This window comes from Protopterus annectens, chromosome 16.part0, assembly GCF_019279795.1.
Source record: "Protopterus annectens isolate FY-2018-M chromosome 16.part0, PAN1.0, whole genome shotgun sequence".
NCBI classification, from domain to species: domain Eukaryota; kingdom Metazoa; phylum Chordata; order Ceratodontiformes; family Protopteridae; genus Protopterus; species Protopterus annectens.
In genome coordinates, this window is record NC_056750.1 from 348,042,165 (window position 1) to 348,057,091 (window position 14,927).

At 39.5% G+C, this 14,927-nt stretch overlaps 1 protein-coding gene across 1 annotated transcript in view; it reads left to right on the forward strand.

Moving 5' to 3' along the window:
- ZER1 (zyg-11 related cell cycle regulator) overlaps window positions 1–14,692 on the forward strand; it is a 1,037,134-nt gene extending 1,022,442 nt beyond the window's left edge. The window contains exon 15 of the mRNA XM_044058124.1: window positions 14,586–14,692. Within this exon, the coding sequence (XP_043914059.1) occupies window positions 14,586–14,692 (107 nt within the window). The remainder of the gene's footprint in view (window positions 1–14,585) is intronic.
- The last annotated feature ends 235 nt before the right edge of the window (window positions 14,693–14,927 follow it).

Here is a 14,927-nt window from a genome sequence, read left to right on the forward strand (position 1 = left end):
TTATTGTTCATATAAAGATGAGCATATCTTTTGTAAAAGGCTGTCTGGGCATATTCAAAATCTGATTTTCAATGTTTCATTTTATTTGAGTTATGGATGTATGAAGAAATCTATTGTCGTTTTGTCCATCCTAAATACTGACCTGAAGAATACTGGACACAGGCTAGAGCTATGCTGTATTACATTAGTCACTTCCCTAAGTCTTAGCACTGTCCCTGTCACGACAGCCGTGAGTCCTACTGTTCACACATGTAGCTGTTAAGTTCCTCAGTCTTGGTCCTGCACCAGCCACTGAAGTTTTCCTGTCAAACTCCCTTGTGGGACAGAGTCAGTGGCTGTGAAGTACAGGTGGACTGCATCTGTTTATATTCCCTTGTTCATTTCTCCTTTAACCCAGTCATAAAACTGGATTAGGTCTGACTTACAGCTTCTATTGGCAATGAATCTATGTCAGCTGCTGTCTTTGAATTTGTTGTCCGTTAGAACCACTGTCAGCTTCCCTTCAGGATTTTCTTTATACCTTTCCCTGCAACTGCTGTTAAACTTAACATGCCTGTATTTTTTTCTTCCCCTCCCCACTGGTGCACTACTACGCTCTAGTCCTGTGGAACTTTTGTACTAGGTTGCAGTCTAAGATGTCCATCAGGAGATCTGTTGACACACTACATATTTCTGGATACTTTGAGAGGTAGTCCATCTTGTCCTTGTGTTTTATATTCCCTAAATGCAGCAAGTCCCCTGTGAAACTCTTTCCTGTTTACTCTGGCATCTGTCCACTGTTCTCTTCATTTTATCTTGCCTCCCTACCAGCATGACGCTCTTCCCTTGTTTTGTTTGTGAAGAATACTGGACACAGGATAGAGCGATGCTGTATTAACACTTACAGAGGCACAGTAAACTAACCTAAAAAGGGCACAGTTGAACCCATTTCAAAGGGTGGCGAAAGCCAAACACACTCTGGCTAGGCTGATAAATGCCCTAGGGCATATAGCCTAGTATCAACCTATGAACCTAAGACTGAAACAAAGTATTAATTCAAATTTTTTGTCTTTTCTCACTGTTCTGTAATTTCCTTCCCATCTTTACTCAGCCAGGCTATTTCTGTCCTTCCCTTTCTTCTTTCTACTGTGACCCTAAAAAACACCTGCCTCCCATGTTGATACCTTCTGCTAAATCCCTTTCAACTTTAGCCTTTGCTGGTATTACCATTTTTCTCATACTGTTGTCCATACTCCACCCCTGATCCTTTTCAATAGTTTGTGTACTCCTCAGATTTGCTGCCAGACTCCTGACTCATCCTTGATCACAGCATAATCCACTGTGCTAAAATTGCACACTGTCTTCCTTGTCTTATGATTTATACTCTTTCATCCTTCTCTAAGCCATACATTAACACAAATCACTTTGGCTAATAGTGCCTTAATCTGGACAGCCTTTGCACTAGTTAGGACGACATCCAGAATTCTGTCCCTTCTTATGTAATCTTGCATGGGTTGTCTGGCCCCATTATAATCTAAGATCTCAGTAAATCCCCAGTCCCTCTCTGTCCTGGACCTCAAAATCTCCCAGTCTTTTCCTGGCTATTAAGAAATTTGTTACTTTGTTTCAAGATTAAAACATGCTTTTTTTGTTAGTTTCTCTTAAGCTTGAAACTGTTAAACCATGGAGTATTTTGGTAGACTGCAGAAAATTAAAATAGATGCTACATTTTTTTTTTCATATATTTCACGTCATTCCTTGGAGAGCCTCTTCTTTTCCAGTGAAAATTTGCCTATCTGATGTCTGTTCAGTCTTCATCAAACCTGTAGATCTTGACTCCGACATCGGAACCAACTTGGCCATTAGCAAGCTAAAGTTTCCAAGCTAGAGCTTCTCCCACCCTACCCATACTGCTTCACTCCTCCCAAATACCTCAGATCTCATTTGCCATGCATCAGCAAAGCATTGTGGTCCACTTAGAGCTCCTTGTAGGTCTTTTTCAGCATTTTTCTTCAGTACCATGAGTGGCCTTTGGCCTGTTTTCCTCTTTAAAAAATCTACCCTAACTTTGTCCTAATTAAAAAAAAAATGTAGCTGTCTCTGATGCATTTGTCTTGTCATGTCCTATTCTTTTTCCTGTCTTCCCTTATTTCCTTTTTTCTTTTGATTTACTATGTCGGAAAAATCTGACAAGCCTGTTGACTTTAAAAAGTGCACTTCCTGTAAGCACAAGATCCCTGTATCTGATGCCCCTGGGGAGTATGTTTATTGTCTGGGTCCTGCCCACCTTGAGGTGGCTTGTTCTATCTATAAGGCCTTCCTCCCCTGGGCCATTACAGGTGGAAGAAACAAGCTGGTACTCCTAGGTCTTATTCCTCCTCCAGCTATTCCTTCTGTCTCAGGGGCTCAAAACCCTGCCAAAAAATTAATGGACCCTAAGACCAGACCCCTCTGTATTAGTTTTGTAGGAGCTTCCCAAAAAGGCCCCAAGAACCTATGAGCAGAGTACTTTGGGGCCAATCTCTGCAGCTACCCTTCCGCCCTGTGCCTCGGGCCAGAACCAGTGGTGCCAAGTATGTCCCCCCAGGATGCCAGTCCCAGGCACCACTCCAAACCATCCGCTTTGTCCTCTTCCAGCAGGCCTCTTGGAGATTCATATGTTGGTTATCCCAACTCGGTCCCCAACAGGATCCACGAGCAGAGCTTCTCCTTACAAAATAGTATCTCCTTCTCTGATCTAGCAGTCCTGGGAGCCGATTCATCGGGTCCACTAGTCTCTACTTCTTCGAGCCCCAACTGCTTCCTTGACTTGCTTGGTCCAGAAGCCTCAACATCAAGTCTGGGGGGTGACTTTGACTCCAAAGTTTTCTGAGCTGTTGCCTCCTCCTCGGTGTCTTGGCATTGACAGCTCGGCGCCGACTCCTCCCTCGGATTGGAGGGCTACTGGTGACAGTGGACAGTCTGTTAGTGACCCTTTGGGGTGGGGAGGCTGCCTTGGGACTTTGGGAGTCCTTCAGCCTTCTAGGTGGTGGAGAGGGTCCCCTCCACTTCTAGGAGACTCCCGGCTCCTACAGTACAACTTTCGTCTTTAGTTTTCAGCTGGTATTGAAGGACAAGAGTCAGCAGATCTGCCAGTGGTTATATATGCTGGTTTGTATGCCTTTGTTCTTTTTTGTTATGATGCTCTAGTAGGGACAAGTTTTACTGCCTCACTTGGCTGGGATGTGCTCACCATGGTAGGACACACTCCCTCATCCCTCTGTCTTGAGATCCTTGATCTCTGCAAACTCATAACTGTTGCATGAATTTGACATTATTTTTGAGGAAGTTCACTATGGCAGTAAATAATGACGTTTGATTTTACCTACATTTTATATTTTCTTTCCTGAAATGATTCTCTAGTAGTCGCTATCCTCCATGTAAGGACCAGTCCTGTTCTCATGTCTACAAAGGTACTGACCCTGCAGTGTACAACTCTGATTTACAGTCGGGGTTTCCATTGGCTGTCCTCAGTTCTCCTAAACATCTGTGTACTATTGGCCCCTCAGCTTCTTGACAAAAATTACCTGGATGGTAGCTAATGCTAATGATTGTTTAAAAAAATAACCTTCTGAATACCAGAAGTAAGTTTGTATCTGATGATTGCCAAACATGTTTGATTTAGGATGTGATCATAACTAATCATTTTAAAAATTAACAAGGCAACCAGACTAAGACATTTGAAAGACCATTCATCATACCTCATAAATGTTTACAATCTCTACAGAAGATATCTAAGAGGAAAAGAAGTGGTTTCTAAGCACAGAAAGAAGAGATGAAGAGGAAGACGTTTAGAGATGAGAACTTGAAAGACCAGCTAAGATAGGAAAGTTTGTAACATCTTGGGCAGCATCTTTGAATTTTAGTAAGAAATGTAAAGCACTTCATACATTCAGCGGAAGAGAGTTTTTCAAATTTAATTGCTCCCAAAAACAGATTGTAAGCATGCCACTAAAATAACCTGTAGACTAGTCACTAACCCAGATGCAGCAGTCTTGAAGATTAAAATGGTGCCTTCACTCGTACCTGTGTTAAAGTAATCTGGAATAATTTTAGAAGTACAAAAGAATGCATATGCAGAGTTTGTAATAGTGGATAAGCCAAAAGATATCATAAATAAAGAACCCTTTACCAACTTTAAATTACATTAGTCCTGTTTTTTCTTTTCCACCGGCATCTGACTGCATACCATTTGCCCATGATTATTGTAACATTGCCCAGAAAATTGCCAGGCAACAGCAGTAAACTACATTGGTCACCCCTCAAACAAATATGCATCCACCTTTAAACTGAAGAATGCACATCTCTTCTGATACTAAAAGACAGTTTTTCCTTTGCCCAGATTGAGCCACCACTGTAACAAGACTCTGGTCATGAAGACTGGTTTTACTGGTCTTCTAGCTTCCCCCAAGAGAACATTATTTTCTCAGAGATCATTAACTCAGTGGTAAATCTTTTTTAACTGGTCATTATACGAACCATTATTTTCTGAAAAAAGATATGTGCAAATGACGATACTGCTGCAATCAAAGGAGTCAGCTGTCCTCCATTCCAGATCATAGTGATGCAGTGAAAGTCAACACTCTGCACCAAGACACTCAGACTACCTAAGAGAGCTTAATAACCACAAGATAAACCCTTTCACAATATCTGCCTCCACTTCTTCTCACTACAGAAGTTTATTTCTCTGGCATTTTTGTAGTTTGATAAGTATTCAAGGTGTGGTAAAATGTCTTAATGTTCCAGTTGACTAGGTTGAGGTCCACACTTCAAAAAGTGCATATGTTGTAGGACTTCATATTTAGATCAGCCATGGCAGTAATTGATGTAAGAAATGTGTCTGGTTAAGGAATGAAACATGCCTTGAGGACATTAAACGTTGTTTAAAGTCTCAGTAATGCATGACATGCTTTTTGGTTATTCATTTGATGATGTAACTGACTTAAAACAGAAAAGAACAAGGTCATCATTTAAAGAAGCTGACCATGCTCCAGCTCCTCATTTTCAGATAATTATCCCCAAGGGCAAGACCATTTTACAGGAAAGGTATGCCTGTCCAGCAGTCTTGTAGCCAGAAGCAGTATGGAGGGAAAAAGTCTTTTGCTAGACATGACTGATTGTTGCTCCTGTTCACCACCCACCCCACCACCCATTACCATTGGAAAGATGCCTTTTAAGCTGGCCATAATTTTATAAAATGCCCCTGATATTGCGTTATTTTTTTTACCCTATCCGTAATAATTTTTTTGATTTTTTTCTGCTAAGTCATTCAGGATTACAGTTGGTCAGTAATGCCAGACATTAGAGTTTCATACTTACTGTTCAGAAAATGCATGTTGATGCAAAACCTGTTAACTTGTGTGGTAATGTCCGTAGTATGTATGCCCAATGAGAAGATCAGTGATAAAATATACTAGAAACAGCAGGTAGTGTGGCAGGTAGCAGCAGGATGTCCAGTGGGCATGTCAGTGACAGAGAAAATGTACTACAGACAGCAGGTATATAGTGGGTATCAACAGCAGGATGCCCAGTGGGCATGTCAGTGACAGAGAAAATGTACTACAGGCAGCAGATAGTGTGGCGGGTATCTGCAGCAGGATGCCCAGTGGGCATGTCAGTGACAGAGAAAATGTACTACAGATAGGTAGTGTGGCAGGTATCAGTAGCAGGATGTCCAGTTGGCATATCAGTGACAGAGAAAATATAGAATACAGTTGGCAAAAATGTATTAATTTGTCAGGTGTGTGAGTATGGCCTTTCAATATACTCACAATGTGTAGGAAGGATTACCAAAAACATAAGTGTGACTGTAGCAACTTGCAGGATTTCTTCTGTGTTGCAGTCACATAAGCATGTACTGTACACTAAACACAACACACATTATTTTCCCTGCCACCGTGCAATTGTTTATTGAAGTCATGGGCATGGTGCTGCATGTTTCTCTGTGCTTGCAGTGAACCTGAATTTCACTTCAGTCTTGTATCCCCAACAAATATTACACAGGAAGTGTCACACAACCTAAAAGTCTGAACCCACTGATCATCTGTTCAGTATGTTTATGTACTGTCCTCTCCTTTTGTAAATTTGGTGCAAAGATATTAATTCTTCCTTTGTATTTTCACTCTGTACTCATTAAACCTTGCTAGCCCTCTCTTAATTTTAAAGCTTCAGTTTGCAGTATTGTATAATGGGAACACAGTTGAATAGCAACCTCCAAAAGAACCAGACCCAAGAAAAGGTTGAACCACACACTTTATTAACAGTTGTTAAGCACTTTCGTTTAACAAAACTTCATCAGAACAACACTTTCATACTTAAAAAAGCACTCAATATATACCCCTATTGCAAAATCACATGACGTTGTTAATTAATTAAAGCTTAAAGTTATATACACTTAATACATATATATAAAAGTTAAATACTATGTATAAAAAAATCATAAATGAAACAGTCAATTTAAATTAATCAATCCTATATTTCATAAAACTGCATTGTATAAAAATTTATATTTGTATCACCTTATGCCATAATGCATAAGCTTTAACAGGGGGGTAATGGAACAACTATCATTTAGTCCAGGGTGGTTATATGCATTAAGAATTATTTGCCATCTTAACTCACTCCTTTCCAAGTGTTCATCCATAATCCACCCTTGTAAATTTTTTTTAACCTGTTCAATAATTAAATAATTAAAATTATGATTGGTAAACTTTTCTACATGTCTATAAAGTGCATTAGTGGATTTTTTATTTTTAATATCTAACATATGTTCGTAAATTCGTCTTTTGAAAGGTCTACTGGTTTTTCCAACATAGTAGGCTGGACACTGGTTGCACTGTACTAAATAAACACATTGGATGTGTTATGTGTATAATAGCCCTTTACATTGTATTTCCTTTTTCTTGTATAAAAAGTATTTGTAGAGTTTATATAAGACCATGTAGAGCAACAACCACATTTTTAGTACAAATATTCTTATCCATTTTCTGAAGTTTTCTTTCCAGTCCCATTTTCAAAGATCTATCCTTTCTATATATATACCACTAGTGGTTTTGAACCTAATTTTTCCAACAAATCATTTTTTTCAAAAACAAAGCCCGATTTTTGCATATACTCTCAAAAATTGTAGAACTATCCAAGTTAAAAGTAGTGATAAAACTTATTGTGTAGTTTTTATTCACATTCACAGAGTCATCTCTATTCACCATTTCCCTTCTCTGTTGACCTAATATAGGTACACATAAAACACTTTCTCTTTTAGTAAATACTTCCTGATACACTCTGTTCAACAATTCATTAGGATATCCTCTCTTACTAAACATGTCCACCAATTTATTTGCTTCTATAATAAATTGTTCTTCTTTAGAAACCATGTTGGCAACACGTACCAGCTGCCCCTTGACCACAGCTTTCTTTTGGTGCCTAGGGTGCCAGCTGGGGTAGTGCACATAAGTGTTTGAAAAAGTGGGCTTTCTGTGTAAATTAGAATAAAAGCAATGATTGCTGTAATCTTTACCTACCTCCACATCTAGAAAGGAAATTTTATCTGTATGATATTCAAAAGAAAATTTCAAAAATTCAACTGTATTATTTACATATACTAAAAATTATTTAAATTTTTTCCTCAGTGCTGGTCCAGTAAATAAAAACGTCATCCAAAACTTTGACGTATAAGGACGAACAGGTGGAACATTTACTATGCAAAATATATTCTGCTTCCCACTGAGCCATAACATGATTGGCAAAACTGGGGACTCACGCAGCCCCCATTGCCACTCCAGTGGTCTGTCTATATGTTTGGCCTTCAAAATATATAAAATTATTCTTTAGGATTGCCTCCATTAAGCATTTACCATGACATTGCTTATTATACTGGTGGAAAAAAAGTTGTTGTTCAAACCATAATAAGCCTGTAACATATGGTATTACAGAAAAAAGGTCATGAACATCCATGGTTACAAAAATTCCTGAACTGCAGTAAGGAACAATATTAAGTTTTTCCAAAAACTGCCATGAATCCTTCAAGATCTTCATATTATTATAAATACCTTTCTTAATTTTACTATCAATCCATTGTGCAATATAATATGTCTTTGACCTGCATCCATCTACTATTGGTCTAAAAGGAGGGTTTTCAAGACCTTTATGTATTTTCTGAATACCAAATAAACTTGCTAGTTCAGGTTTTTTATTTAACATAAAGCCATGGTCATCTTTATTAATTTCAGCCTGTAGGAGCATGTTTTCTAATAACAAATCAATTCTACGAAAAGCAACATTAATTTCATTACGTGAAACTTCACAATATTTTTCAGTAAAAAGCAATGCGTTAATTTGATACTAATAATCCACTGAATTCATAACTACCACCCCTCCCCCTTTATCAGGTTTCATTACCCTAATATCAACATCATCAATTAATTCATGCAGCAATACGTTTTCACATTCAGTAACATTTAAATATTCATCCACATTTCTTTTATCAACTATTTGGCGAATATCAAATTCTCACATTTTCTCAAAAGTTGATATAACATTGTTGAGGGGTGGGTTAGATATACTAGAATGATGTAAATTATTCAGCACACTCTGCTCATTAACAAATAACAGTTTAAAATTCATTTTTCTCGTAAACAATTTTAAGTCACATATTAATCCACAACATTTGCCTTTCCTGCTTGAACAAAAGTAAAACCCTTTGAAAGAATGTCAGCATGTTCAGTATTTAATATTTTTGAAGAATAGTTATATATCTTGAAGTCGCCTACAGTATTTTCAATAATATTAGGCATGACAGTACTTACAGTTGAAGCTTCATCCAAGCTTGTTGCTTCATTCTGTTGTATAAAATTCTCTTAAGGACTGTCCGGAAAACAAATTAGTAAAAGAATATCCACTCAAGTCATTATTTGTAAAGTTTACCTCCTGTAGTAACTGCTGGTTTGCTTGGGTCGGGCTTCTTGATGAAAATGTGTGTCCTGTTGTCGCCATGAAGGAAGCTGCTTTTTCCTGTTCTGATTCTGAATCTGCTCTGAACGTCATGGACCCGCCCATTCTAAAGGGATAGGTTGATTTGTAACCTCCCCTGTTGTTACGTCATAAATGTCCTCTTTTCCCCTGATTGGATCTGTATCGCTCATTACCATGAGAACCAGGTGGTGGCAGATATACTGTGTTTTGGGAATATAACTTAATATCAAGTCTGATTTTGTTAATTTTATGTTCAAAGTTTTTGGTACAAAAATCATTTACTGAAGCAGAAATATTCTGAAAATCTCTGTTATGCTGACCAAATAAGTCCGAATGGATGCTATTATTTAGTTCATTAAGCTTCTGGTCAAGCACCTCAATCTGCATATTATTATATTTGATCACTGGTCTCATCAAATCACACCCAACTCTGGCAAATAATGAGTGCAATTCAATGAGGAATTCAGGGTTTGTAGCAGCTCCATTGGGGTAATGCCATAGTTGCAATTGCAAGCCTTTCGGTATCTGCAACAGTTCAATATTCTTCTGTAAATTGTTTTCTAACTGGAGCCGCTTATACTCAAAGTCTTTTCAAATACATCCAATTGGTCAGTTATAGTCACCACAACTTCTGTCTCGGTTGTGTTGTTATTCACAGCTGTATCACGAGATTAATAGTAAAGTTGTTAAATTTCCAGTCACATACAGCTCTTGAGGGAGTTCCATCTATATTAACCCTTAATTTTTAATGCTTGATAATGTGTTTAAAAAGGTTCTCCTCAGGCTCCCTGTTGATGTCTTTAGAGGAGGTAAGCTGCGATCTTGCAGGAGAACTCCAGGTTGTAGTATTGTGTAATGCTCATCTAGATGAAGTTTGTCACTCCACTGACCTGCTCTCCTCCAGCAGTTTTCCGACCTTCACCACTCTTGTCTCATGGGGCAGAGCTGCAGATCAAACCAAGGCTGCTTTTCTTTGAGATGGGGTATGCACAGCTTGGAGTTATATTTTATCAAGAGCAGAGGATAATGACTTTTTATGGTCCCTTAGAGTATCAAGTGCACCAGCACCATCTTCAGGAATGAAGTAAAGGAATGTAGATAAAGATCAGAAGAGGTATGTTTAATAGCATGGAAATCCCTCAATTCAAGATCAGGAGGACTGTAATGTGACACCCCAGGCCGAAGTAGACAAGGAAATCATCTGACCTTGAGGCTAGCTCCAGCACTAAATCAGAGGTCCTCACATCCTTTAGGAAGATCATGGCTGTAGTATGGCCAGGTTTGTGCTTTGCAGAGCTAATAGTCTTAACAAACACTAACCCTTTCGGAGTACAACTAAACTCTTTAGCAAGAACCATTAACTCGTCATTGACCTAGATGTTAAAATCACCAAGAATGACAAGATTCTGTTAACAACACACTGAGTCAGTGAGAGAAAGTGAACTCTTGTAGGGATGTCCACACACAAATGGCTGGACAATAGATGAAGAAAACAACAGTGTAGTCCTGCAGTAAGGATATTGTTCATCCTAGTGGCATATTGAATCATTTGAAGGCTGGATAACTGTAGCAGTGCACCATTCAGCAGGGACAACGCCTGAGGTGAGGCTGTGATTGAACAGGGCACACAGGTGCAGTGCCAGTTCACTCTGTATTTCATGTAAAACACAACCAGGGATATTGTCAGGTCTCATAAGAAGCTGTATTCTTGGCCTTGGACAGTGCTGTTTTAACCTGTACAGCAGTAATACTGGGTGCCTGGCAATCTACTGGTATTGTGATTGGTCCTTTGGGGGGGAGGGGGGAAAAGTTGGCCTGAATCTGTTGGCCAGTATACTGGCAATATCTGTTGGCTCGGTTTAGGAGGTACCATTATGCAGTAGCTCAGAGCAAATCTGTGTATTGCCATGGAGATTCTTTACATAACTATAGAAGGCCTTGTGGTTGTCTTTACTATTTGCTGCAATTCTGTTTTCATATCTAGCTTTAGAGGATTTGATGAGGAATCTCAACTTGTTGTTGAGGCAGATAAGGGAGTTTTTTCAGTCTTGGGACTTTACCTTATTCCACATCAGTTTCTTCCTTCCGTTGTAGAGTTTGTTTATGGCAGGGGACCACCAGATTGGCTTCCTTTTTTGGAGGAGAGCATCTTGGTTTTATTGGGTATGGCGAGATCCATGCATTTGTGTATGTGTTGGTACAGAGCATTGGTGTATGATTCTGCAGTCATGCAACTATTCTTTGTTTGCATGGGTGCTGTGAAGTTAGCCACCTCTCTTTTTAGGATCCCAAAGTTAGCTTTGGAGAAGTTTTTCATGGTGGTTACCTTTGTTGGGGGGTGGGAGGGATGTGGATTTCCAAGGTGATCAGTTTGTGATTGGATCTAACCAGGGAGGACCTGACTATTGGTGTAGAGCAATGGTCGCCCATGCTAGTAATGACCAGGTCAAGGATGTTGCTACCTCTAGTGGGGGTAAGAACGAGCTGGTCAAGGGCATTGGAATTAATGAACTCCAGGAAACGTTGGGGGCAAGTGTATTGGTACATGAGTAGTTTACCCAGTTTATGGAGGGGTAGTTGAAGTCGCCTAGTAAGAGAGTGTTAGGTTGGACCTTTATATTCTCCAGGCTGCTTAGGAATGTGGAGTGCAAGTCTTGGGACATGTTTGGGGATCTATAGCAGGCTACGACCTGAATCACTGTCTTACCCAATGTTAGCTGCACCTGAAGTATCTCTGGTGCATTATGTTAGGCTACCAGTCTGGAAGTGTGCGCATCCTTTATGAATATGGAGACACCACCACCTTTGGAGCTTCGGTTTAAGTTCTGGGGCCGAAAGGTGTGGAATGAGTTATAGCCTGGTAGTAGTGCAGGGGTGTTTTCTGATGCCTTGAGCCAGGTCTCAGCACATATGTCGATGTTATCCATTTTAAGGAGTACCTCGTGCAAGTGCATTTTGAGATTTAGACTTCTGGTGTTGAGCAACATGACCCTCAGATTGGATTTGTTTGTAGCTGTTACGGTGGGAATTTGGTCTTTGGAACACCACCTAAAAAAGGCACTATAGGGGTGGCAAGAAACTTGGCCAGTATCCGGAAGCACAGGGGTGACAGATGCAGGCCATCTCTGGCAAAGCATCGAGGTCTGTCAATCATGTCGTCCCAGGTAGACAGATACTGGATCCTCTTAGAATGACATGAGAAACTTAGCCAATTGTTGAACTCAATCATTTTCTGCTTGTACTGTGGTATAATTCTGGGTGATGGTAGGATGCTGCTCAGGGCTAAGGTCATACCTGCCTGGGCTACATAATCCGAGAGCTCCTCCATGTCTGTTTTCATGTAGTCCAGGGAGGTACATCTCAGGTCATTCACACCCACATGTACAATGACAGAGTCATATTTGTACCTATTGTTGAGTGACCAGAGTGCATGCTTTATGTGTCGCATCCTGGCACCTGACAGGCAGCTGACTGTTACTTTCTCCTTATTCAGCCTAGTGAGTCGGACATTAGTATGCCTCACTATCGAGTCACCTATGAGTAGTGTGTTGGGCATGCTGTTTTGCCTTAGGGGTGGCACACTGTTTAGAAGATTTATGTGTGTCGTGATTAGTGTTGTGTTGTGATGGTCAAGTGCATTTCTGCCTTGGAGGGCTCTGCTGCCTGGGTAGATTTTTATTGAGAGCCTCCGTGAAGGTGGGTGTGTGGTTTGTGTGTTTATGTGAAGGCAGTGCTGGTGTGTGTTCCGGAGGGCTATGTGTTTCATGTGGTGTGGTGCAAGTGTTGACCTTCTCCTCATGACCAGCTATTCCAGTATTGGCTTGCCTTGAAAGGTGATTGTAATCGATAAGCCATTTCCCTTATGGCCCTGTGAGTCACAACTACAAAGCTTCCAGTCTCACACAACTCAAATAATGCCATTGTCCAGATATTGAGTAACTAGGGGAGCCCACAGGGGACCTCCTTTCTCTACTGTCTTTCCAAAGGTGCTTCATTATGCCCCACCCCTAAAGCCATACCACTCTATAGTAACTAGTCCTCCTGCCTAGGTACAAATCTTATCCTAGCCTTGGAAAATTCCATAACTTTAACATTATCTATTCACTTGAATGCCCTTTCCCTGCTCAAACCTATTTTTCTCTCATTCCTGTAATGTGATGTCACCTTGCCACCTTTTATATCCCCTCCCCCTTCCAGCCTGTGCAGTGGCAGTAATAATTTACAACTTCATTTGAAGCAGTAATGAATTATTGGTGGATCTTTACAATGCTAGAGGGAAAAATTCTCCATTTCCACAGAAAAGATGTAATCGTGCCTCCTGACAATTTCAAGCATCCAAATAATGCATTAATACCTCCCTGTTATACACGACTAGTATTTGTGGCAGACTTGCTAACACATGACGTTCAGGCCTCTTCCAAGACCTGAAGTACCCAGGAGGCAACCACAGTATGATGATGCAAATTTGGGTAACCGATAATTATGTGCCAGTGTCTGGACACTGCAGCCACCCACATAACTTCAACCTGTACAGCCATTACTTCACCCTACTTTCCAGTTCTGCTCTTTCACTGATTCTTCAGATTTGCTTGTTAATATCCTTTAAAGTTATTTCTAGCTGATCTAGTTTGAGTTCTCTAGTCTGTCTGATCACTGTGCCTTTTTTCCAGGACTCGTTTGAGTAGCTTATATTATTTATTTGTTTACAAATATGTCATTTAACTGGTTGATTATAAAGTTTAGGCAGCATTTGTTTGAAACAATACCTTACTTTAGGTAGGGCCATCACAGAGCCAGACAAAAACATTGGCTGTTAAAAGTGACTCTCTCCAAAACCTCACTGAAGAATAAAGATTAAACCTTAGACGTTCAAGTAATTGCTTCCTTTTAGGTTAAATAAAGAGGATTTCTTGCTAGAGAGAGTTTTGCTGTCTTCAGAAAATGTGTTGTTTGACTTGTACTGTGCTTACGATGGAGGAAGATAATTTGTCTTCAAACCAAAATCAAGTGTGTTTTTATGGCATGTTTTCTTTATATGCTTGAAACAAGGGTGCATTACTTGATTATTCTGAAGAGAAGTGGACTGTGCTATGGCCTCCTCATAAATAAAATGTATACTAGTATTTTAATTGCTGCTCATCTGACTTTAAGTACTGTCATGTGTAAAATTATGCAGTAGTAAGAGTAATTTAATAGTATTTCCCGTTTACATTTTAATAGTGATTTACACTTTACAGTTTAATAGTACTTTGCACTTTCTGTAGACTATATTTAATACAGTACCATCTGTAAGGGTAGGAGGCTTGGAATTGTCTTAACCTTCCCCTTGACTTGCTAGAGGTTAAAGACATCAGCTCCCATCATAAACTCTATTATGGCAAATACAGTTTGCATGTATTGTTGTTGACAGAGCTGTTTACACTGGGAAGTATCTTGTGCATACTCATGCATCGTATTTACTGTACTCATTCTGCGTAGCTCCAGACTCTTAATACTTACCATTACTTTTCTGAGCAATTAACATTGTCTTGTTCTCTGCTGCCTTCATATTCTGTTTGAAAACAGATGAATTTTAGATTTGTTTGTTTTGTATCTAGCTGACAAGTACTGCCCTTTGCTCATTAAAGAGGGTGGCATAGCACTTCTGGAAAAGGTACTACAAATGGAGTCATCGAGGCTGGAAACAAAAGAAATGGCCAGGTAGGACTCATTTGATTGAGAGCTGTTTACAATTAATTGATTGAGCTATGTATTTGATTTTTCCTGATTATCTCTTATCCTTTGCTCCAAAAAAATGTCTTTGAGCCACACTTTTGTGACATTAAATACTGAGGTATAATGTTTTGAGGATTTTTAAAACCTATTTATATTTAAGGGTTTTTCCTCCATCATTAGTTAATGAGAACATTTTCTTTTGATGTTGAGTATGAAGTGTGAAC